This window comes from Ahaetulla prasina, chromosome 15 (genome assembly GCF_028640845.1).
Source record: "Ahaetulla prasina isolate Xishuangbanna chromosome 15, ASM2864084v1, whole genome shotgun sequence".
NCBI classification, from domain to species: domain Eukaryota; kingdom Metazoa; phylum Chordata; class Lepidosauria; order Squamata; family Colubridae; genus Ahaetulla; species Ahaetulla prasina.
Window position 1 is genome coordinate 648,472 of NC_080553.1, and position 25,674 is coordinate 674,145.

Sequence of the window (25,674 nt, forward strand, 5' to 3'; positions counted from 1 at the left end):
GCCATGCAGTCCAAGGGACTCGCAGGAGTCTTCTCCAGCAGAAGAGTTCAAAGGCCTCAATTCTTTGGTGCTCAGCCTTTCTTATGGTCCAACCTTCGCAGCCATACATTGCAACTGGGAAAATCACAGCCTTGACTATACGCACTTTTGTTGGCAGGGTGATGTCTCTGCTTTTTAGTACGCTGTCTAGATTTGCCATAGCTTTCCTCCCCAGGAGCAAGCGTCTTTTAATTTCTTGACTGCAGTCCCCATCTGCGGTGATCTTGGAGTCTAGGAAAATAAAATCTGTCACTATGGGATAGGAATTACAAATTAACATTGTCAACTTCATACACAGAAAACTTACATAAGATGTTTTACAGATGGCACTTAGCACCAGAAAGACTGGCCAAAATGTTTAAATATAAATCAACTAAATGTTGGAAATGCCAAAAGATACCTGGGTTGTTATCATATGTGGTGGACATTTGGGGAAGCAAAAAAATACTGGGCAAAATTCGTATGTGGGTGGAGAAGATGATGTAACAACATATTGATTTAAAACTGGAATTGTTCCTGTTGGGGATTTTACCTGGAATTTATAGTAAAGAAACTGTATATTTGATTATTTATGTAATAACCGCAGCTAGAATTGTATTTGCACAAAATTGGAAAAGCAAAGAGATCCCTATAGATGAAAAAGTGATTAAGAAAATATTAGAATGTGCAGAAATGAACAGATTAACACTTGCAATTCAAGAAAAGGAAGAATCAGATTATTATAATATATGGGAGTTATTTTATCAATGGTTAGAGAATAAATATGAAAGCAATGTATTGTAAAAATTAATAAGTAAAGAAGAGAAATGTCAGGTTTATGTTGTTTTATCAGTATTATTATTATTTAGTATTAATATAAGAATGAATGTAAGAAAGAAATATGGTGGCAAGTTTAATTTTTAAAACACAAAGAATTTTATACTCAGATGACACACTGTTTAATGTAAGATGGAATGTTTGTACTAAAAGAAAATTTAAAAAATTAAAGAAAGAAAGAAAGAGTGCAGAGAAGAGCAACCAGGATGATTAGGGGACTGGAGACTAAAACATACAATGAATGGTTGCAAGTACTCAGCATGGCTAGTCTAGTGAAGAGAAGGACCGGGGAGACATGATAGCAGTCTTCCAATATTTGAGGGGCTGCCCCACAGAGGAGGGGGTCAAGCTATTTTCCAAGGTACCCAAAGGCCAGACAAGGAATAATAGGTGGAAACTGATCAAGGAGAGATTCAACCTAGAAATAAGGAGAAATTTTCTGACAATGAGAACAATCCACCAATGGAACAGCTTGCCTTCGGAAGTTATGGGTGCTTCATCGCTGGAGGCTTTCAAGAAGTGATTGGACTGCCATTTGTCAGAAATGATGTTTGGGTGGTGGACTAGATGACTTGCAGGGTCCCTTCCAACTCTGTTGATCCACACAATGATCCATACAACGATCCACACAATGATCAAGAGAAGTGCAGGTGCCATCTAGATCACAGAAGAGATGGCCATCATTGTGCTGATGCAAGCCAGGTCTCTGTTCAGAGAAGCGGAGTAGGGAAGGGGTGGGTGCAGGGTGACATCACATTCTCCAGCCTTTTTAAGCAATTGCTTAGATGTTGCCTAACTGTGATTAGTGAGTCAATAAAAAGAACACCTCAGTAAAGAAATATGTATTCAGGTCACCGTCTCTAACGTTGCATTATTTTAGTCCAAGAACATGATGAATGTCTTGTCAACTCTAACCAATTGCTGGCAGAAAGTTTCATTTCTAGAACCATCTCACATGGTTTTCAGGACTTAGTGAGGCAAGGGGGTCGGATTAGATGACCTACAAGGTCCCTTCCAATTCTGTTAATCTGTTAAAAGGGGAAATTTATATAATCTGATGGCAGCAGAGGCCAAATATTTCCCAAATCCGTGGGTGTTAACAGAAGCTAGGCAGTTTCTGATCCTTTAATTGGTCATTGTATCTACTGGTGGGTTATTTATTTAACCCAAAAGCTCCAACTTTGCAGAGAAAGCAAAATTAATAGATTAATTGGAAACCTGCATGGTAAACTTTAACTTTAATTAAATGGGGCCCACTGCTAATTTCTGCAGTAAGAGACTACTTTGAGAAGCAGCTCATGTGCCTTCCAGTTACAGGAAATTAGTTTCTGCTCACTCCTTAGCTAAGAGATGGCTAGCTTCCTCTCCGATCTGGTGAGTACTGGGCTACCTATCATTTACCACCACCCACCCAGCCATACACAGACACATCCAGAGAGGAAAAGCTCTGGGTGCCAAAACTCACAGGGAGACTCTTTGCTGGTTTATTCAGTTGATAGCCCGCCTTTCCTTTAGGGTTTGTGAAGGGAATTACCAGGGACACTCAGCTACCTGAGGGAGGCATTCTCTCCCCAAACACCTACCACTTTTTGGAAACTTTGCCCCAATTTCCAGGGAAGGGGGGGTACAGTAAAATAAGCAGAGGAGAGGATGCTGAGTGCCAGCTGGAGCTAGGGAGAAGGCTTGGGATGGGAGTAGTTTAAAAGACAAGAGGTGGGATTCAGTGATAGGGCTCCTCATTGGGCTGGAACATTATGGCATTTTGTGTTCTGAGTATCCGATCGTACACGCCTGTCAAGAGGTGAAAAGCAGTTAAATTCAAAATTCAACATTAAATTCAAGTAGAGTGACTCTGAGGCTGCCCCATAAGCAGCAGGTGAGTAGACATATTCTATTTATCATGCATGATACTTAAATACTGTACTAATAGCATGGCCTAGAGTTCTCCCTCCTGGCCTAGATTGCCAGTAGTCTAAAAATAGTCTTAAAGACAAGAGGTGGGATTCTTCCTTGGAGATGGCCACTTCTGCCAGGTCCCTTGTGGCAATGCCAGAACTGAGCCTTCTTTTGGCTTCAGCTGCAAAAAAATCCTCTTCACCTAATGCCAGAAGCTTTTATATATACCCAGAGTGGTCTTCGACAGGCTGTTTTACGTTGTTTTCAGCTTTAATTAGCTGGCCTGTTTTAAAGATAAAGGCACAAGTAGCCTAGCTATCTCAGTAAGGTTGCCAGGAAGTGAAGGGCCTGAACCCTGGGGCCAGAGATTGGAGCAGAGAGTAGCCCGCAGCAGGGAGGGGGGCAGTGAGAGAGGATGAGTCATTGCCCCCCCCACCTCGAGGCAAGGTGCCACAGACTGCCTGAAAATCATGGACAGGGAGAAAGGGCAGGCTGCCTCAAGTGCCAGGCTCAGTAGACAATATCTCCTGACTAACTCCAGGATATCCCTCTGTAGCTTCATGTTCAGATCCAGCTTGAAAATGAATTGTGGAAACAAAAACATTTTATGGGAAGGACAGGTCCATGTTATGTAGGAGGAGGGTGGGTAGCAGCACTTGAACCGACTTAGAAGTACTTTTTCTCTAAAATATTCTACATCGAAAAATTGACGCTTTCTTGGGTTTGGCTTGTTATGATCAGTTCAGTTAAATTTGTGGGTAGCGGTGAAGACGTTGGTCAGTCTCTGAGAGTGAGCTTGGTCTTTGATATGGCACCAGAGAGTTCCTTTGAAGTAGAATTAAGCTTTCATTTTCCCCAGAAAAATACCCATCATGGAAATATCATTTATATAAAATCAGAAATAGCAACAACTGGTATATTCTTTCTTTTTTATCATTCAACAGTCATTAGGAAGGAAAACTTGCCCATTAGATAATAGATTTGATGGCTATACCAAAGACATCAAGAAATGGAGCAATGGGGTGGGGGGACTGGGAGAAGCAGCAGGGAGGGAGGAACTGTGCTGGTGGGTTCCAGAATAGAAGGATACCCAAATCAACCTTCTCCTTCAGAACCCCATTTGAAGCCCAAGATACAGGCCAAATCCAAAGAGTTGGTCCGGAGAAAGTCTCTCCAACTCTGAACCTCTGCTGGAACCCAAAAGCTAAAACACCTAGAAGCAAACAAAGTAATTACCAAAAGCCAACATGGGTTTGTCAAAAACAGATCATGCCAGACTAATCTTATTGCATTCTTTGACAAAGTGACAAAATTAATAGACCAGAGGAATACTGTCGATATAATTTACTTGGACTCCAGTAAAGCATTTGATAAAGTAGATCATAACCTTCTACTAGATAAAGTAGAAAAATGTGGGTTAGACAGCACCACCACCAGATGGATTCGTAACTGGCTGACCAACCGCACTCAACATGTAGTCCTCAATGGAAATACATCCACATGGAGGGAAGTATGCAGTGGAGTACCCCAAGGCTCTGTTTTAGGCCCAGTACTCTTCAACATCTTCATCAATGACTTGGACGAGGGGATAGATGGGGAACTCATCAAATTTGCAGATGACACCAAGCTGGCAGGAATAGCCAACACTCCAAAAGATAGGCTCAAATTACAGAAAGATCTTGACAGACTTGAACATTGGGCATTGGAAATTCAACAGTGAAAAAGTAAGGTTCTACATTTAGGCAAAAAAACCAAAATGCACAGATACCGTACCGTATATGTGGTACCTTGCTCAATAGTAGTACCTGTGAGAGGGATCTTGGAGTCCTAGTGGACAACCATTTAGATATGAGCCAGCAGTGTGCAGCTGCTGCTAAAAAAGCCAACACAGTTCTGGGCTGTATAAACAGAGGGATAGAATCAAGATCACGTGAAGTGTTAGTGTCACTTTATAATGCCTTGGTAAGGTCACACTTGGAATACTGCATTCAGTTTTGGTCGCCACGATGTAAAAAAGATGCTGAGACTCTAGAAAGAGTGCAGAGAAGAGAAACAAAGATGATTAGGGGACTGGAGGCTAAAACATATGAAGAACGGTTGCAGGAACTGGGTATGTCTAGTTTAATAAAAAGAAGGACTAGGGGAGACATGATAGCAGTCTTCCAATATCTCAGGGGTTGCCACAAAGAAGAAGGAGTCGGGCTGTTCTCCAAAGCACCTGAGGGTAGAACAAGAAGCAATGGGTGGAAACTGATCAAGGAAAGAAGCAACTTAGAACTAAGGAGAAAGTTCCTGACAGTTAGAACAATTAATAAGTGGAACGACTTGCCTGCAGAAGCTGTGAATGCTCCAACACTGGAAATTTTTAAGAAAATGTTGGATAACCATCTGTCTGAGATGGTGTAGGGTTTCCTGCCTGGGCAGGGGGTTGGACTAGAAGGCCTCCAAGGTCCCTTCCAACTCTGTTGTTGTTATTGAAAGAATTCTAAGCTTATCCAAGGAAATGTAAAGTCCCCAAATGTACTTGAGTCACCAGAATGCCAAAAAAAGAGGCTCAAGATGAGGTTTGCAAAGAGAAGCAGATTTTATTTATGGCCAAAAACAAAATACTGTGTGGGACTATATCCAGAACATACAGATACAATTCATGTGAGGAGATAGCCACACCTTGGGGAAGATATGGCATCCTTTTTATACCCTCAGAGACATCAGCTTAGTACCCAATTCTGGCGCATCCCTTCCTTTGGCAGTGCAGCAAGGAAGCGGGTTGGGTGCCTGCTTCTTGAGATATTCACCAGGTATGGAGTGATACAGAAAAACATAACACAGAAGTGAGATCACTGGTAGAAACAAATGACAGAGGCAATTCTAATTCTTAGCAAAGCAATTCTTACAGAAGCAAAAGAGCAAGTCAAACCAATTCTACTGACTCTACTATTATGTCTCACTAATTCTACCAGTTCTATTATTATTATATCCCTTCAGAGACAATAAATAACTACCATATTTTTTGGCATATAAGACGTACCGGAGTATAAGACACAGCTTAGTTTTTGTGGAGGAAAATAGGGGGGGAAAATCTGTCTACCAGATATTCATCTGGCTAGCATCCTTAGTCTGATTAGCTTCAGTACATTAGTTTGCTGGTTTTTTATCACTTGCTTGGGGATAATTCATTCCATTCTATTCATTCCAAGATAGCGCCGCCAAAGGCTGCCTCAGTGAAATGCTCTCTAATGGTTTCTTTATTTTTAATTATTCTCTGCGACTCACTATGGATTTCTTACGAGACCATTTGCTAAAAATTAAGCAATGTTTTCTTTAAGGAGCAGCTTTCTGTGATTTAAACACACACAGCCTCTTTACAAACACAGAGGAGATTCTAACACAGGAAGAAGCAATTTCCCAGGAGCCATGGATTACCAAAAAAACCAAACTGAAGAAGTGAAAAAAGAGAGGTAAAAGGGCAGGAATTTTAAAAAGATTAAGGAATAGAAGAAATAAAACTTCTTGGCCTTCAATTTTCCTAACCAATGTACATTCATTTACTAATAAGATGGATGAAATACTTCTTTTAAACAGATACAATTCTTTTACAATTCATCAGCCTTATGCTTCTCTAAAACCTGGTTAAATGAATCAATTGATGATAGCAGCCTGCATATCCCAGGGTTTCAAATTCAGTGATTAGACATAATTGCAGAAACATCTGGTAAAAAGAAGGGAGGAGGCTTATGCTTATATATCAACAACAGCTGGTCTCAGGATATAACTATAATATATAAATTCTGTGATGAAAACTTAGAGACATTATCAACTGCAAACCATACTATTCACCTCATGAATTTTCCTCATTTCTTCTAATTTCTGTAAATTAGCCACAAGCCTGTGTAAACAAGGCATTACGAACTCTAGCTGACCAAATTATGGAGGCTGAAGCCAAATACCCCGATTCACTGGCCATTATTTTGGGAGATCTAAACAAGGCAAACTTAAGGAAAGAGCTACCAAAATACTTTCAGCATGTCAATTGTCCCACTAGAGGCAAGAATATTTTAGACCATTGCTACACAACACTAAAAGATGCTTATCAGTCCTTACTACGAGCAGCTGTGGGACACTGATATTGCATGATTCACCTTGTACCTGCTTACAGGCAAACTTACAGGCAGACTTAAAACCACAAAACCAACAATTAAATCAGTGAAGACCTGGAAGGAGGAGGCAAAGTTAAAGCTACAGGTCTGCCTTGACTGCACTGATTGGAATTTTTTTGAAAGTACCTCTGCAGACTTAGATGTACTCACAGAGACTGTAACATCATATGTCAGCTTCTGTGAAGACCTATGTGTACCCACCAGGAACCTGCAAACATACAGTAACAACAAACCTTGGTTCACAGCTAAACTTAAGCAGCTACATCGTTCCAAAGAGGAAGCCTACAGAAAAGGTGATAAAATGCAATCAGGCCAGAAATGTATTAACAAGGGATTTCAGAGCAGCAAAAAGAAGCTACTCTGAAAAGCTAAAGAATCAGTTCTCAACAAATGAACCAGCAAACATGTGGAATACTCTTAAAAATATCACCGGCTACGGCAAACCTCCTTCCCAGGCTTAAGGAAATCAACAACTGGCAGATAACCTGAATTTGTTTTATTGGAGGTTTAAAAGGAAACTACAGTCACCTATCTCCACAACCCCCATCTCAGACACACCAACAACAGCCAAGCCTCCTACAACTGACCCCATCCCATTGGATTCACAACCCCTAGTGATCACAGAAAAGGAAGTGCAAGACCTATTTCACAGACAAAAGCCAGGAAAAACTCCAGGCCCAGACTAGATAACTCCTTCTTGCTTAAAAGTCTGTGCTGACCAATTGGGCCCCATCTTCAACCATATGTTCAATAAATTGCTACAGATGAGCTATGTTCCCTCTTGCTTGAAATGCTCTACTATCATCCCAGTGCCGAAGAAGCCCACCATCAAGGAACTGAATGACTACAGACCAGTTGCTCTAACATCTGTAGTCATGAAAACCTTTGAAAGGCTGGTGCTGTCCCACTTGAAAACCATCACGGATCTGCTGTTAGACCCCTTGCATTTTTCATATAAACTAATGATGCTGTTAATATGGCTCTGCACTACATCTTACAACATCTTGAATCTCCAAAGACCTATGCAAGGGTCCTCTTTGTAGACTTTAGTTCAGCATTCAATACCATCATTCCAGACACTCTTCCAGCTAAGCTAAACCAGCTACATATACCTGAACAGACTTGTAAGTGGATCATAATCTTCCTAACAAACAGGAAGCAGCAGGTGAAGCTAAGCAGAATCACATCAGATACCTGTAGAATTAGCACAGCCCCCCCCCCAAGGCTGTGTGCTCCCCCCCCACTTCTCTTCTTTCTGTATACCAATGACTGCATCTCCAACAATCCATCTGTCAAACTACTTAAGTTTGCAGATGACACAACAGTGATCGCTCTCATTTGAGACAATGATGAATCCGCATAGAGACGGGAGGTTGAACAACTAGCCTCGTGGTGCGACCGAAACAATCTGGAACTGAAGACACTCAAAACCGTAGAAATGGTGGTAGACTTTAGGAGAAACCCTTCCATACTTCCACCTCTCACAATACTAGACAACACAGTATCAACAGTAGAGACCTTCAATTTTCTAGGTTCTACCATATTGCAAGATCTAAAATGAACAGCTAACATCAAAAACGTCATAAAAGAGGCACAACAAAGAATGTTCTTTCTGTGCCAACTCAGAAAACTCAAACTGCCCAAGGAGCTGCTGATACAGAGGAATTATTGAGTCTGTCATCTGCACCTCTATAACTGTCTGGTTTGGTTCTGCAACCCAACAAGACAGACACAGACTTCAGAGGATAATTAGAACTGCAGAAAAAACAATGGCTACCAACCTGCCTACCACTGAAGACCTGTATACTGCATGAATCAAAAAGAAAATATTTACAGACCGATCTGTGAAAATATTTACAGACCCATCACATCCTGGATATAAACTGTTTCAACTCCTACCCTCAAAATGACGCTACAGAGCACTGCACACCAGAACAACTAGACACAAGAACAGTTTCTTCCCAAATGCCATCACTCTGCTAAACAAATAATTCCATCAACACTGTCAAACTATTACTAAATCTGCACTACTTTTAATCTTCTCATTGTTCCCATCACCCATCTCCTTCCACTTATGACTGTATGACTGTATGACTGTATGACTGTATGACTGTATGACTGTATGACTGTATGACTGTATGACTGTAACTTTGTTGCTTGTATCCTTATGGTTTATATTGATATTGATTGTTTACTGTTTGCTTATTTGAACCCTAGGACTATCATTAAGTGTTGTACCTTAGAATTCTTGATGATCTTTTCTTTTATGTACACTATAAGCATATGCACCAAGACAATTTTTTTTTTTTATTTGAATTTATATCCCACCCTTCTCCGAAGACTCAGGGCGGCTTACATTGTGTAAGGCAAATTCCTTGTGTCCAATCACAGTTGGCCAATAAAAGATTATATTTTAAAAAAATCAATTCTAAGGCACAGCTGAGAGGAAGCAGCAATGAGAAAAGCAAGCAAAGCATGTGGAGATTGCTTCACTCGCTAGCGCCCAGTTAGGGCTGAAAAAAAAGCTTCTAAAGAACAATTGAGAGGCAGAGGGAACAAGCAAAGCATGGAGATCGCTAGTGCCTAGTTAAAGCACAGCAGAGAGTGGGAGAAGCAGGCAAAGCTGGGAAGATGCTTCACTCACTAGCACCTCGTTAGCGCCTCGTTAGGGCTGAAAAAACACTTGGGGGGGAAGCTACATTTGGAGTATAAGACGCATCCAAATTTTCAGCCTCTTTGGGGGGGGGAGGTGCATCTTATACTCTGAAAAATATGGTAGTTTTGCTAAGAAATTCTATGTGCTTGCTTTTGTGCATTCTTTTTTCTCAATAAACTCCTTTTCATATTTAAACTTCATTAGTTTAATGCAGAGCTTCCATTAAAACATCGCTTATGTGCACAATTACAGTTACTTAGCTACTTATTAATCAGAATCTGATAGCATCCTCCCAGACTAACATGTTTGATTAAAAGGCAATCAACACAATATCATTAATAGGAGAAGGGCAAGCCCACCTCGTTTCACCCTTTTAGAGATCTTGAAGTTATCTGTAAGGTATTGTTGGAAAAAATGTCCATCTGGGTTCAGTTCCAAGTGGGGGGAAAAGACACTGGAAACATGGAGACTGCTTGGAAAGATGGTTTAATGATGGTCAGGATCACATAGCTTGAGTTCCTGAACAAAAAAAGGGCTGAGATGCTGAGCGCGCCCTGGCTTTATGTTTTCGCAGAGCTTTGAACTTCCTGGGGCACAGGAAGAGTGTCCTGATTGGTTGTCAGACTCCCAGGGGGTGGGGGTCTTAGCTAGCCTTGCTGGCTGATGTCATCTTCCCAGATGCCATGTGATGAGTTTCTGTTGCTAGATGGGTCCTATTGACAAAGGTGGGGGGAGTGAGTTTCTGTCTCTGACCCATTGACAAAGGTGGGGGGAGGCAAGGAGCTGCAGGGAGCTGTTTTGTCCTTAAAACATGTTTCTCCATTTCTCATCCAGGGAAACATAATATTCTGCCCTTTTTAATATTTCCTAAGATATTTCATTCTTCTAGGAGTGGGGTGGGTGCTAACTTCCTACAGTATCCCATGCAGAGGTGTCAAACTGGCAGCCAGTGGGCTGGATGTGCAGGCCACACTCCCCCGAGCTCTGTGAAGGGAAAACATATTGTGATACATCATGTGATGGCAATGTGACACAGCAAGTTTGACACTCGTGCCTAGAGTAAATCTAATCTGAATTTGATTATTTGTATATAATGCCATGATTAAAATCAATTACTTTTTTTTTCCAAATTCAACCATCTAAGTTTATCTACAGCTTGTTTCTATTAGTAAGATCAAAAGTTGCATGAATTAGTCACAAATAAATAGTTTTCTATTGTCATGCTATTCATGAAATGATCCAATATAAAACCATGGTCAACTGTGGAGAATCCCTGCCTGTGACTCTGCAAACACATTGTTATCAATGAACCAGACCTTTAATTTATTGATTTTATGTTTTGCATAAATATTGCCCCTGACATTAATCAGGCTAATTGGTTTATAATTTTTTGCATATTGAGAACACTATGCCTGTGTTGCAGCCCTGGAGAAGTTGACCAGAAGAATTAAAGTTTAACCAAAATAGACTTTCATCAAACAGTATGTCTCTTTAAAAAACTGACTCTCTGATCTTGGCTTTGCCTTTAGACACAGATCCAAGAGGTGATAATATCCCTGGAGATGATTCTCTTCTGGAGGGGGGGGATTGCCTAAGGGCAAAGCCAGGATAGGGACTTGACAGGGGACCAGGGTGTTACATCACTAAGATGTACATTCATTGGAGAATTAGCAAGAGTCGGTAGGAAGCAAACTATCTAGGTGTAAAAATTTTCCCATTCTTCTTTAGAAAGCTCTTGTTTTCACCCCAACTGATGTTTACCACTTTCTAGAATAAGGTAACTAGATGGCAGTAGGAGCAAATGACAAAGAGTTCATTTCTGGTGCTTTAGGAAAAATTTATTCTCCCCTTTCTTCCTAAGGAGTTCTGTGACAACCCATGAGGAGTAACTTTCCTTGCCAAATTCCTAGCCATACAATGTGCTGTTCTACATTCTACATTAGAAGAGCAACTATGTTGTTAAAAAGATCTCAACCGTTTTGCCTTAAAAGGCATGAGCCTTCATGAGCTGTTGAAGTAAGCTGTAGCTCACAAAAGCTCCTACCATGTCTGCAGCTGCCCATTATATTTCAGGATCGGCACATGGAGGTTCTGTTTTGTATTTCTGAGCTCTCAGAGGAAGATCCCAAAAAACTTCTCCTTGTCGGGGGTGGGGGGGGTGAGAGTGGGGGGAGAGTTCGTTGGCGGAAGGGCTGTGAACTCTCCAGCTGGTTAGGGGTTGTCAGGAGGTTCAGCCTGAGTGGGAAATGAACTTGGCACCTTGCCCTGGAGACCCCCTAAGGAAGAGTCAGTCAAGGAAGCTGCACATTATTCTAGGCCGCAAGCCAGCCTTATGGATGCCCTTCCCCTCTCTCAAGTTGTGTGCACGGGTGTGAGGGGCGGGATGACTTTGAGGATACAGCTTTGGTAGAAAGCTGGTGTCCAATGCTAGAAGCCTTAACACTTTTTCTCTTTCCAGATTCAATACCGGGGACTATTTCAAATGATCCTCGTGCTGGGAATCGGGGGCAGCTTCCCTTATGGGTTTCACATTTCTGTAATAAACTATCCCTCCCTGGTAAGTGATAGTGCCCCTTATTTTCTATGGGCATTTCCTTCAGTTCAAATGTTGGTGCTTTAGCCAGGGGCAGAGAAGGTTCACCATCCTGGAGTTCCAGGACCTGTGGTGGCCAGAGTGGTGGGGTGGCTGGGGCGTTGTACTGGGGTGGCTGACAGGTAAACTCATGTGAAAAAGTGAAGAAATTCATTAACTGTAAAATGAATGCATTTTCTTTATTCACAGCATATTAAAAAATTCATTAATGAGACCTGGCTGGAACGACATGGCTCACCACTGCCTCAAGAGAATATTATCTTGTTATGGTCCTTCATAGTATCCAGTTACGGGATTGGAGGTCTCGTAGGGAGTGTCTGTTGTGGATACCTCACCACAAAATATAGAAAGTAACTTCCTCACTAGTTAGATCTGTCTACAGTGTGGCCCTTATTTGTTATCTCCAAGTCCCAAATGTTCAAAATGTTTGAAACTCTATATTGATTGTAGCCCTTTGGCATCCTATTCAGGGTGTTCACACGGTGCCGTCAAAATAAAACTCAAGATGATGGCCACAATGCTGCCCTCCATTGTGCTTTGCTGAGAAACCCCTGGAAATGCCTCTCCCTCACTGCCCCTCCCTTCTGTTGCAGAAAGAAGTGCCAGATGTTCACCAACCTGATCATGCTGACTGCTGCCCTATTCATGGGTTTCAGCAAGATGGCCAAATCTTTTGAGATGATCCTCCTTGGACGCCTCCTATATGGGATTGGCATTGGTAGCTATATGGGATTGGCATTGGTAGCTGTATGGGATTGGCACTGGTAGTTGTTGGCTGTCTTATAACTGTGAGCAAGTCCATTAGCTCAGCATGGGCCAAGTTCTGCTGTGATCAAATGTTCTAGAGGAGAGGCTGATTCAAGAGTGGTTAACTCAGAGGCCTCTCCCTCTCTCTTTCTCCCCTTCATATTCGCCTGGTGTCATTGTAATCCTTCTCACTCAACTATCCATAACTCAGTAATGCCCCTCTGCAATGTAAGATGGTTTTAATGACATGGCATCTTAGATGACATGCTGGCCAATTTTTCAATACTCTTCTTTGTAACCCTTTTCCTTTCTGAAGGGTTTTCTTTCAATATACATCCTCAATATGTGGGAGAGATTTCGCCAAAGAAGTTGCGGGGATTTACAAATGCAACGGTCGCTGTTTTTCTGACATTAGGCAAAGTTGCAGGACAAATCATTGGTCTTGGGTAAGTCCCTTTCCAAAACACACTCAGGGAAAGCCATTTAAATCACCAGATGTCTGAAGTGAACACTTAATTTAAGCTTTAATTTCAAAAGTTTTCATTTCAGTTGAAACTGGAGCATTTGGCTTTGAACCTAAAGATGTGAAAATATTATATGACTATTAACTTGATAAGTGCTGTGCAATAGAAATCTGATCAACCATCTTTTGTCCTCTAAAAATAAATAATCCAGATACAGATGAGGCAAAAATATTTTGAATGTTATAGTAAACCCAGGAACATAAGTTGTAGAATCTCAAATTTCCCACCTTCTTGGATGCAATTTCATTCCATAGAATTTAAAATATGCCAAACAGTGTGGTCTTTTATTGCTTACAAGAAGAGTAATTTTCCAATGGAAAGGAAAACCTCAAATCTTATTAATAGCACAATAAAAATATTACATTCACTTTGACTGATAATTAGACAGATTATTTGCTATTTAAACAAATATGGATTATCTATTTCAGTTTAAATTTAAATTTTAAATGCCATTCAGTCCTTGGAGGAGGGATTTTCTTCCATCTTTGCTTGGTGAAGAAGGGAGGAAGATTGCATAATTTCCCCACATCTTATCCATGGTTAAGACACTGGGCTTGTCAGTTGGAAAGCCAGCAGCCCAGGTTTGAAACCCAAGCTCCACATGATAGGATGAGTAGATAAATAGGTACCACTTTGGTGGGAAGATGACAGTGCTCTGTGACATCATGCTGGCCACATGACTGTGAAAATGTCTTCAGACAGTGCTGGCTTAATGGCCTTGAAACGGAGATGAGAACCATCCTTGTAGTCATCAATGACTAGCAAAGTAAAGTCCGCAGGGGAACTCCATTATCCCTGCTGAGTGTCCTTGACTCTACAGAGACTCACAAAGTGTGGTGAACACTGTAGTGAGCAAATCAAGTCTGGTGGAGAAAAGCCAAAGCCTTCTCCCTGCTGGTGCAGTACAAATTACATTCTTCCTTTCTCCACAGGGAAATTTTGGGCTCAGAGTCCTTGTGGCCCCTGCTGTTGGCTTTTAGTGGGCTCACAGCCACAATCCAATTGGTGACACTCCCATGTTTTCCTGACTCCCCACCATACCTTCTGATACAGAAAGGCAACGAAGAGGCCTTCCTGAAAGGTAGGAGAATCCTTCTTCTCCAGCCAAAAGGGGAACAGGACTGGAATATGCTATTACAATTGGAACCTTTTCAGGTCCAGCAGTCCTTTGCCTTGGAGGCAAGCAGGATCGTTAACGCAACTGGGGAGAAAGTGGGGGGGGGTTTCTTTTCTTACAAAGAGAGGAAGTGGGAAGGGAACATCAAACTCTCCTGCCTGATACCTGGGAGAGCAGCCACCAAGGAAACCTGAGAGAATTATGTTTTTCCATCACCATGCCAATGCTCCTGAACTGAAAATTAGTTAAAAAGTGATGGAATTAAAATGCCAGTTGAAAACAAATTAAGTTTCACCACAGAGGATACTTATAAACATATGGGTCACTCCAACAATCAAATAGCATTAGACACTTTGAGGTCAAGACAGTATAACTAAGGAATATATAGAAAGCATAAGGAAAGTCCTGAAATCCATGCTTAATGGTGGAAATACTATTAAAACCATCAACACTTGAATTAGCCCACTTTTTCAAGCCTTTGTGGTACTTATATCCTGGGCACAAAGTGAACTAGAAGCACTAGATCAAAAGCTTGGCAAATCATCCATCAACCCCTGCCCTAGAGTCATGTGGTGACCTTGACAGATACAGAATAGAATATATATTAACAGAATTTGAAGACACTTTGGAGATCTTGTAGTCCAACCCCCTGCATAAGCAGGAGACCCTATACTGTTCTGGACAAATGGCTGTCCAATCTCTTCTTAAAAACCTCCAGTGATAGAGCACCCACAACTTCTGAAGGGAAGCTGGTTAATTGTTAATTGTTCTGATTGTCAGGAAAGTTCTAGGCTGGATCTCTCCTTGATAAATTTCTATCCGTTACTTCGTGTCCTGCCTCTCAGGTGCTTTGGAGAATAGGTTGACCCACTCTTCATTGTATCCCATGGTGAAGGGTACACTAAGGGTAGCCAAAATATGTGAAATGACCTAATAAAGGAAGAAGTATCGAAAAGCAATGAAACAAAGGAAGTAGATAAGAACAAGCAGCTCACGACAAATCTAGCACTTGCGCTTTTTGGACAATCCCACGACTACAAATGTTGCATTGGTTACCAGTTTCTTCTCGAGTGCAATTCAACTGAGAGTCCAGGATGGAAGCAACTTGGGATGCAGAAGTGGAATGGAAGGATGAAAGGAACTGGCCCAAGCAAGAATGAAAGTAGAAGGGAACAATGAAATATGAAACACACCTTGATTTGGTACACAAGATTATTTAGAGGTACCTTGATTTGGTACACAAGATTATTTACAGATTCAATAGGAAAGGGATTAATAAATTTGTGATCTAATTTTTTGCAAGGAGGCGGCATGTCAAGTAGAAATTCAAACTTAATTGCCTGTTTTTAAACTGGGATCAGGTTGATGATGCTTGTCTGCAAATCCTTTGTAAATCTCTTTAGCTATCTTAAATTGAACTTGCAAGACTTGATAAACCATCACTAATTCTTAAAAATTCTCCACTGCTGACTTTGAAGAAGGGGCTTGTGAAAATGAGAACCAAGGACACCATACTTAGTAGGAAAAAAAGACATATGAATTGTTGTCTGATGTGCACTGTTATATGCATATTCTGCAATTGACAAATGTTCCACCCAATTATCTTGCTGGAAATTTAGAAAACAAGGTAGATGTTGTTCTAAAATATCGTTCAGATGTTATGAAGTCTTAGACATAAGGATTCTTGTGCCACTTTCTTTCAAATCCTTCAAGTCATCGGATGTATTGATGGCTGCGACCATTTCCAATAGAATGATGCTTTGAAGGACAGCAACATGATTGGCTTAATTATATTCAGGTTTCCAAGACAAAGTGCCAGCTTGCTTATTATGGTTACTTGGAATGTAAAACTTGGAAATCAAATGGAGAGAAAAACAGAGATTATCTAAGATTCCTTGGTTCGGTTTATGAGTGGATTGCAGGTACTCCAAATTCTGATGGTCAGTTTGCAATTCTACAGTATGCCAGGCTCCTTCGATACGACGACACTATATTTTGAAAATGACTCTGATGCCTAAAGCTCCTTATCCTAAATAGTATACAGTACTGTAGTTACATTTAGTTGGGCTTACTTTTTTTGAAAACAGGCCCACTTGGGTGACCCTGGAGAATAGCTCCAACAACAACAGCCTGTCTCCCCTAGAAAAGTTCTCAAAGGATTCGCAGTGGCATAGGTTCAGTTCAGAGGCAAAAGAAGCATATTGTCTCAAATGCCTTTTGTGCCTTTTGGTCAGATTCAAGGTCAGATCAGGACAAGACACGATCCCCCACCTCAAAAAATATTTATGACTAGCTTTTCTGGCAGGCCTAGAATAACTAATCAATGAAAAAAGAGTGTACTCTTTACTGTTTTACTGTTTTTACAGTATTGTAAGAATTTTTTACAATATTGTATTCTGATTTTGTATATACTTAGAACAGCTGGCAATAACTTATCAATCTTGGACATAAATATTAGCTCATAACTTTGCCCCACCTCCATCATAGATTCATAGATGGATTGTCCATATCTCAATCTCAAGTGTATATTGACCTAGGGTCACCCAAGTGGGCCAAGGGACACAAGGGAACCATCATGCATGTCCTTCTTTCCACAGCCATCAAACAGCTCTGGGGTGAGGGGGACCATCAAGCCGAGATTGATGACATCAAGAGGGAAAAGGCAACCATGTCTTGCACGAAAAGTCTCCGAGTCCTAGAGGTGCTGAAGGCCCAATCACTGCGCTGGCAGCTGTATGTGATGATCACCGTCATGAGCACCCTGCAGCTGTGTGGCATCAATGCAGTTGAGTCTTTGCTCAAAGGAATCCCACAACTGCTGCTGTCCTCTGTCATTGTTGGCAGAAAGTAACACAACCTGTGGCTCAGCCCATCACAAAACCCAGGTTGGCAAGATCATAAAACCATTTAAGAAAAAAATGTTTTATTTGGTGCAGAGTGATTTGGACATTAATCTCCCCTACTTAAAATGAGGTGTTATTAACTTGGACCCAAGGCCCCTTTTCTAAAAAAAAATAATAACCTTCCCCTTCTTTCCTTTTTCTTCCCTTCTAAAAACACTGCCTATCTTCTCATTTTTTGTTCTTTTCTAGATCTACTTCTACTCATTTGAAGTTTTTCGCACAGCCCAGTTTGAAGAAACACTCATTCCATACATTGCACTAGGTGTTGGCATCTGCGAGTGCTTCTCATCCATTCTGTGCGTAAGTTCAAGAGGACATGCAAGAAGGGAGGACCTTATTAAAGATGGGCAGAACTGTGTCTTCTAAGCACCCCATGGGCCGGATCCAGCCCCTGGGCCTTGAGTTTAACAGCCCTGGTCTAGAAGACCTCCAAAGTCCCTTCCAACTCTGTTATACTGTTAATTAATAGATTTTGGAGAATAATTGTTAGCATTCCCACAATTAGCCCATCAAAATGTATTTTCTCTTTATTTCCTTCTGCATTTTAGAGTTCTCTGATTGAGCATTTTGGGCGGAAACCTCTACTCTGGGGAGGATATGCTGCCATGGTGCTTGTGCTGGCTGCACTCACAGTAACCCTTTCATTCCAAGTAAGGGAGGTATTTTAGTGGTTGTTTGTTTTTTCTGGCAAAAGTGGAAGTATCTGCTTCTCGTAATGGTGAGATATAGCAAAATGAAGATGGGGTGGATGGCAAAATGAAGACCATTTAGATATGCTTTGTGGGCATATTTCAGGAGCCCCATTCTAGACCAGGAGGGTCCCCTTAATCCAATTTGACATTTCAAATTTCCAATTGCCCTAGCAAGTCAGGAATCAGAGTATGGTTGCTGTTATGTTTAAAATGAGCCTTTTTCATTCCAGCATCGCTTCTTTTGGATGCACTACTTGAGTGTCGTTTTCATTTTCCTCTTTGTCATCTTCTATGGAATTGGACCTTGTGAGTATCTCCACCCAGGACAGGTTGCTGTACGGGCTTGGATGGGAAGAACCATCTCCAACCCAAGATGAAACATGGGGCTTGGGCCACCCAGTTTCCCCAACAATGTGGGGCTTGGGCCACCCAGATCTGGGGACATTCCATCTTTGATCTTGAATGGAATTGCACTCCCTTCAGAAGTGGTGCACAATTTGGGGATATTCCTGATTCACAGTTCCAGCTCAAAAAGAGGTGGTAGCTATAGCTATAGCCAGAAATGCCTTTGCACAGCTTCATCTTAATCCCTCTGTTTATGCAGCCCAGAACTGTGTTGGCTTTTTTAGCAGTGTGCAGCTGCTGCTAAAAAACCCACCACAGTTCTGGGCTGCATAAACAGAGGGATAGAATCAAGATCACGTGAAGTGTTAGTGCCACTTTATAATGCCTTGGTAAGGCCACACTTGGAATACTGCATCCAGTTTTGGTCGCCACGATGTAAAAAAGATGCTGAGACTCTAGAAAGAGTGCAGAGAAGAGCAACAAAGATGATTAGGGGACTGGAGGCTAAAACATATGAAGAACGATTGCAGGAACTGGGTATGTCTAGTTTAATGAAAAGAAGGACTAGGGGAGACATGATAGCAGTGTTCCAATATCTCAGGGGCTGCCACAGAGAAGTGGGAGTCGGGCTGTTCTCCAAAGCACCTGAGGATAGAACAAGAAGCAATGGGTGGAAACTGATCAAGGAAAGAAGCAACTTAGAACTAAGGAGAAATTTCCTGACAGGTAGAACAATTAATAAGTGGAACAACTTGCCTGCAGAAGTTGTGAATGCTCCAACACTGGAAATTTTTAAGAAAATGTTGGATAACCATCTGTCTGAGATGATGTAGGGTTTCCTGCCTGGGCAGGGGGTTGGACCCTTCCAACTCTGTTGTTATTGTTATTGTTATCTGATGTGCTAGTTGTGCCCTTTCCTAGATCCAGAGGTGCTTCAGATAGTCATTTGTGCCTTGGGTCACCTTTCAGCTTGACTATTGCAATGCAGTCTACATGGGGCTGCCCTTGAAGACCCCCTGGAAGTTCCAACTGGTCCAAACAGTGGCACAAACCACTGGCACAGTCACAAGCATGCTTCAATACGCCCATGTAACTGCTCTGCTAACCCTATGCTAATTCTGATTGCCAGCTTGCTTCCTAGTGCAATTCACTACTTCTAAAGCCAATACACTGCTTAGGGCTTGGTTATCTGAGGAACTGTCTGTCTCCCACAGTATCTGTACAGCTATTTTGATCTGTTGGCACACTCCAGGTTCCTTCAATTAAACATCATTTATCAGGACCACAGAATCACACCTTTTCTGTAGCAATCCTGGCCCTCTGGAACTAGGCTCTCCTTGAAATCCAGAAGGCCCATACTCTGCTATTGTTTAAAGGAGCCATGAACCTGGCGCTTCACCCAGGTCTTTGGCAAGGAAGAGTGGGATCCTTTGCTTCATTTCCAGTCTATCATTCTTGCCATCTTGAGCCACGATGGTGCAGTGGTTAGAGTGCAGTACTGCAGGCTACTTCTGCTGGTCACTGGCTGCCAGCAGTTTGGCAGATCGAATCTCACCAGGCTCAAGGTTGACTCAGCCTTCCATATTGTTGGAAGAAATATCCATCTGGGTTCAGTTCCAAGTGGGGAAAAAGACACTGGAAACATGGAGACTGCTTGGAAAGATGGTTTAATGGTGGTCACATGTTCAAGGCGTTGGGTGAAGAAAGGAGAAGAGAAGAGGGGAGAAGGGTAGAAGGGCAGAAGGGATGCTGAGTGCCTGAGTTTATACTCTCTGTGGAGCCCCATCTTGGTGTTTCCTGTTCCTGTATAAGAAATGTACCCTGATTGGTTGTCAACTCCCAGATGGTCTAGGGGTCTTAGCTAACATTGTAGGTTGTCTCTCAAGCTTGCCTGGGCCTTGCCATGTGGTGAGTTTCTGTTGCTAGATGAGTCCTATTGTGTTGCAAATGATGGTCCATTGACAAAGGTGGGGGGATTGAGGGAGCTTGGCTGAAGCCTTAATTGCCCATTGACAAACATGGGGGGGAGTGAGTTTCTGTCTCTGACCCATTGACAAAGGGGTGGGGGAAGGCAGGAAGCTGCTTTCTTTAAAACAGGTTTCTCCATTTCTTATCCAGGGAAATATAATCTTCTGCCCTTTTTAATATTTTCTAAAATATTTCATTCTTCTAGGAGAGGGGTGAGTGCTAACTTCCTCCAGGGGCAACAAGCTGACTCTAAACCGCTTAGAGGGCTGTAAAGCACTGTGTAGTGGTATATAAGTCTAAGGGCTATTGCTATCTTGTATTTCTTTTGTTCCCTCCTTTGATTGATTTTATTGTAATTTCCTTCTTTTGAATGTTGTGAGCGGCTTCATCACTGAGTCGTCTGGCATACAAATTTGACTAATAAATAAATGGAGTCTGTGGTCAAGGACCTTATAACTCTGCTCTAAGCAATCTGCTTTTCTGTTGTTAGGCACTCAACACCAGAACTGAGGTGTGTCCCTTAATCCTCCCCAGACACAATAATGGTTTCTGGAATGGTGAGTTCCTATTAAGGCTGCTCACCTGATTTTAGGAATGAAGAGCAGGAGCCCAAATGACTTATTCTTGCTGCCCTCAGAAACGCATCTATCCTTGCCCAGTCCATCCATCGCTACAAGAAAACCTTTTTCTTCACTCTTCCCACAGTTGGAGGCCTCACATGAGCACTGACTCTGTCATATTATGCATTCTTTCTTTCTCTCCCTCTTTGCTAGCTGGTGCCACAATATCAATTATGGTGGAAATCTTCAATCAAACGTACCGTCCATCTGCCTTTGTAATTGTGGGATTTATCAACTGGATGGGGCTCTTTCTGCTTGGAATGATTTTCCCATTCATTGTGGTAAGAGTAACTTGATTTGGCCAATGCACCCGAGTCACGAAAAGGACCAGATGTTATATACACACTGGTTTAACTGCACAACAATATGAAGCAGAAAAGGACAGGGCTTGTTTAATGAACTAGATACAGCCCTGTATTGACTTGTCCTTAAATAACACTGAAGAATGCAACATTGTGTGCCTTTTTTAGGTTTTAATTTTCCTTTCTGTTTTCAGGAATATCTTGGTCCCTTCTGCTTTCTGATTTTTATGGGGATCCTGGCCGTTTCAAGTGTAATCATCTACTTATATCTTCCAGAAACAAAGGGAAAATCTATTCTCGAAATTACAATGGAGTTTAATAAGCTAAATTATGGAAAGAAACAAGTGCTTCTCACAGAAAATAGTTCTCCAAAGGAAACTGTACTTTGTACCAAACTTTAACTCTTGAACTGCAAAATCTCTCTTTTTTGAGAACTGTACAGCACATTAAATTTATCAATCACCACACTAAAGCATTTGTTCTGAAATTTTGCATAGCTTCACAAAGAGCAAAATCCATATCTACATTTGAAGAACAACATTTGATGTGTCATATTGTACCCTGCACTGCAAGCAAAGCCTGTCTTCTCAGTTCATGTCCAGAGAGCATAATCATATTAACTGGCTCCCTCCTGTATAGACACCCTATATCAGTAGTTCTTAAACTATTTGACCCAATTATCTTTGTCTTGAAGAATGTCTTTACTCCCATAAAAAAACCCATTTTACACAACTGTATCAGCAGTGATCAGGGATGTGGTGGCTCAGTGTCTAAAACGCTGCGTTTATCGATCAGAAGGTTGGCAGTTCAGCGGGTCGAATCCCTAGCGTCGCATAACCGAGTGAGCTCCCGTTACTTGTCCCAGTTTCTGCCAACATAGCAGTTCTAAAGCGTGTAAAAAATGCAAACAGAAAAAATAGGGATCACTTTGGTGGGAAGGGAACAGTGTCCTGTGCACCTTCGGCATTTCGGTCATATGACCACGGAGGCGTCTTCAGACAGCACTTGCTCTTTGGCTTAGAAATGGAAATGAGCACCGCCTCTAGAACCAGAAATGACTAGCAGGGGAACCTTTACCTTTACCTATTAGCAGTGATAGTCCTGAACTGGATCTGTTGGGAATCATTATGGCAATGGTCAGATAATTCTGCTTTGCATTAGCCACATAATCTCTTAGATAAATAACATAAACTTGTAGATGTAGATTCTTCTAGAATTGGATCATGTACAAGTAAAAGTAGCAAGCAGACAGAGTTTCCATTGTATGTGTATTTCTGCATACCCTGTTCCTACCACATAACCATAACTGTGATGTTTCCATGTCTCGCTACATTTGAGCATTCTGTAGAAATGTATCCACACTTGCTGTTGCAAACCGCTCAGAAATGCTAACTACAAAGCCTGTCCGGGAAACACCGGACATGATAAGAAAACTGCTTTGCACACATAAAATATTCATCTTGCTCAGCTGTGCTTATAACCATATTGCTACAATATGCAACTGTACCACGTAGGCAATAAGCAGAGAAACAAAGAGCCACCTCATGGTAAAACTCCTCCCAAGAATTACGAGCTTTCTCCCAAAATCATAGGCTTGTGGATGTGCTTGCAGTCACGTGTTCACATGTTGAATATATGCTAATATGTAACCTCCCCTGCTTACCTTTTGTAACCACCCATTTTTACCTATACACAATAAAAGGGGGTTCTGGAATTGGCTCTGGGCTTCTCATCCCAGACTTTTTCCAGGCTCTCACCTCGAGAAGCCAATGAGTCTGTCGTTCGTTAGCAGCCTTCATGAGAAGCCCACCAAATGCCTGATGCGTCGACAGGATCCTTGACTCACAAACAAATACCATATTTTTCAGAGTATAAGATGCTCTGCAGTATAAGACGCACATTATTTTGGAGGGAGGAAAATAAGAAAAAAAATTCTGCTTGAGAGGCTCTCCATTTGAGAGGCTGCATTTGCAGGCTCCAAAAGCTCCGTTTGCAAAGGAGCTTCTCTTTGTAAAGGCAGCCTCTCAAACGGACCTTTCGGTGGCTGTTTGAGAGGATGTTTGGGAGGCTGCCTTTGCAGCCTCCAAAAGGGTGGGGGTCAGGGGGGGGCTACATTTGGTGTTTTAGTTTTAGCCGCACGCAAATTTCCCCCCTCTTTTGTGGGGGGAAGTGTTCCTTATACGCTGAAAAATACGGTAATCACAAATTACTACATTACCCAAAATGCCAGTTGCCAGGAGGGGATAATGGAGTTAACTATTTCTTCCTGGGTGCTTTTATACTGAGGCACTCAAAAAATAGTATCACCGAGGAAATTCTTCCCCCTTGGCAAGTACTGAAAGGTGAAATTGAACCAATTAAAGTACTGAGCCCATCATACTTGCTTAGGCAATAGTTTCCTTGGGGTTTTCAGGGCTTGTAAATTCTTGTGGTCAGTCCACACTTCAGAAGGGATCTTGCTGCCCGCCAGGTGTCTTTTTGCCTGGTGATACTTCAGACGGTCGGGCTGAGCATGTGCCCCCCTCAAAAGTCCTCTTACTGAGCCTCTCAGGCCCAAGTGGACAATAACTGAATTCTCAGAATGAGTCCCTATTTTCTTCTCCAACAAGAGCAGCTTGCGATGGAAGTTCACAAGAACAGACTGCCATGTGAGGGGGGCATTCCAGCTCCCATTCAAAGATCGCTAAAGGCTCTTGTGTAAGGCCCCCTTCAGATGCTTCTTAGCCAGAAAGCTGAGATTGGGGTCAACATCTTTCTGGCATGGATCAGTGGCCTGCACGGCTGCTTTGCTGGTCTTGGGAGTAAGGAAAAGGAGTAAAAAAGCAGGTCAGTTTTCACAGCGCTCGTAAGGCGCTGGGAAATGTTTTGAGTCGGCAGTCCTACAGATGCAGTGAGATGAGGCCTTGGGGATTGGAGCCCCACCATGTGACACACTGCCGGTGTAGCCAAATTTGGACAGGAGTGGAAAAGTCTGTTGTAGGAGCTGCAGAGAAGTTGGAAAGGTGAAATAATTTTGTGGCACAGCAGTCAGTTCCTCTTCAAGGAGAGAATTGTTGTGGGAGCTCCTCTGGGAGAAAGGAAGGCAGACCAGAGGAATGAGCTCTACCTGAAACCTCCGAGGAAGCTGCCAATAGGGAACCCCTGGTTTTCGGGCGGGGGGGGGGAGGGATTAGGCAGAAGTCCCTGGAGCAGATCCCAAACGAGATGTGCACGTCATCCCGGAGCCTCCGCAGCTGTGGAGGCCCAGCAGCGTCTGGAGACGCTTTAGAGTGCTGCATTATTTACAGCTGGGAGCCCGTTTGGTGTAGCTGTCGATGCATCAACCAGGGGACGGCGAGTTCGAGTCCTGGCAGGCGTTGGGGCAGTCGCCCACTCCCAGGCCTAGGAAGGAGGCAATGGCCAGCCTCTCCTGCACCAAATCTTTCCTCTCCCTTCAGTTCCCCTTCCCCATATTCCACCCCGGTCCAAGTCAGGGCTTCTTCCTCGTCTTGCCTTTCTCAGCCCTTTTGGAAGAACTTTTCCCTCTGCGGAAACTCTCAATTGGAGCCTCCTCCCGCCTGCCACGGGGCGGGGCGGCGGCGTAGCTCCACCCATCGGAAGGAGGGGCTAATTGGGGAGGGGGAGGAGCTCTGGGGGCGTGGCCAGCGCAGCCACAGCAGCCTCCAGCATCAGCCCCGCCGCCGCTTCTTCCTCCAGCCATGCCGGCCTTCGTGATCTCCACCAACGTCTCGCGGGACGCGCTGCCCGAGGGGCTGCTGGCCGAGCTGACCGAGGAGCTGGCCAAGGCCACGGGGAAGCCGGCGCAGGTGAGGGCCGGGCGCACACTGGGGGCGCGGGGCGAGGGCCCCCCCCTCCCTCCCTCCATCCCTCCCTCCCACCCTCTCTCTCTCTCCTCCCCCCCCCCCGCAGTACGTCTCCGTGCAGGTGAACCCGGACCAGGTGATGTCCTTCGGGGGCTCCAGCGCGCCCTGCGCCATCTGCAGCCTCCACAGCATCGGCAAAATCAGCGCGCCGCAGAACAAGGCCTACAGCGCCATGCTGAGCGCGCTCCTGGCCAAGCGCCTGCGCGTGCCCGCCGACAGGTATGGGGCGGGGCGGGGCGGGGCGGGGGAGTTCCCTCCGTCTCTCCCTCTCTCACTCGTTCCCGTTTATCCCGCAGGGTCTACATCAACTTCTACGACATGGCCCCGGCCAACGTGGGATGGAACGGCTCCACTTTCGCGTAGTGGCGGCGCCGCGGCTGCCGGGGGAGGGGCGGGGCTGGAGGGCGGGGCAATAAAGGCTTCCGAACAGTCCTCC

General features: G+C 43.2%; 2 protein-coding genes across 2 annotated transcripts; both read left to right on the forward strand.

Moving 5' to 3' along the window:
- The first annotated feature begins 2,205 nt into the window (after positions 1–2,205).
- Positions 2,206–24,857, forward strand: LOC131185835 (solute carrier family 2, facilitated glucose transporter member 11-like). The gene is made up of 12 exons (XM_058158740.1): positions 2,206–2,229; positions 12,023–12,121; positions 12,347–12,507; positions 12,751–12,875; positions 13,221–13,350; positions 14,361–14,509; positions 17,143–17,330; positions 17,638–17,748; positions 17,997–18,098; positions 18,371–18,446; positions 21,227–21,354; positions 21,570–24,857. The coding sequence occupies exons 1-12, from the start codon at positions 2,206–2,208 to the stop codon at positions 21,774–21,776; spliced, it is 1,500 nt and encodes a 499-aa protein (XP_058014723.1). The 3' UTR covers positions 21,777–24,857.
- A 138-nt stretch (positions 24,858–24,995) lies between these two features.
- MIF (macrophage migration inhibitory factor) lies at positions 24,996–25,670 on the forward strand. Its single transcript, XM_058158448.1, has 3 exons — positions 24,996–25,181; positions 25,285–25,457; positions 25,535–25,670. Exons 1-3 carry the CDS (start codon positions 25,074–25,076, stop codon positions 25,599–25,601), a joined length of 348 nt encoding a protein of 115 aa, XP_058014431.1. The 5' UTR covers positions 24,996–25,073; the 3' UTR covers positions 25,602–25,670.
- Positions 25,671–25,674: the final 4 nt, after the last annotated feature.

Coding starts and splice junctions, on each gene's coding strand:
- LOC131185835 (XM_058158740.1), top strand. CDS start 2,206: ATGGCTAGCTTCCTCTCCGATCTG. Junction 12,508..12,750: donor CTCACCACAAAATATAGAAA/GTAACTTCCTCA, acceptor CTTCTGTTGCAG/AAAGAAGTGCCAGATGTTCA. Junction 12,876..13,220: donor CCTATATGGGATTGGCATTG/GTAGCTATATGG, acceptor TCCTTTCTGAAG/GGTTTTCTTTCAATATACAT.
- MIF (XM_058158448.1), top strand. CDS start 25,074: ATGCCGGCCTTCGTGATCTCCACCAACGTCTCGCGGGACGCGCTGCCC. Junction 25,182..25,284: donor CCACGGGGAAGCCGGCGCAG/GTGAGGGCCGGG, acceptor CCCCCCCCGCAG/TACGTCTCCGTGCAGGTGAA. Junction 25,458..25,534: donor CTGCGCGTGCCCGCCGACAG/GTATGGGGCGGG, acceptor TTTATCCCGCAG/GGTCTACATCAACTTCTACG.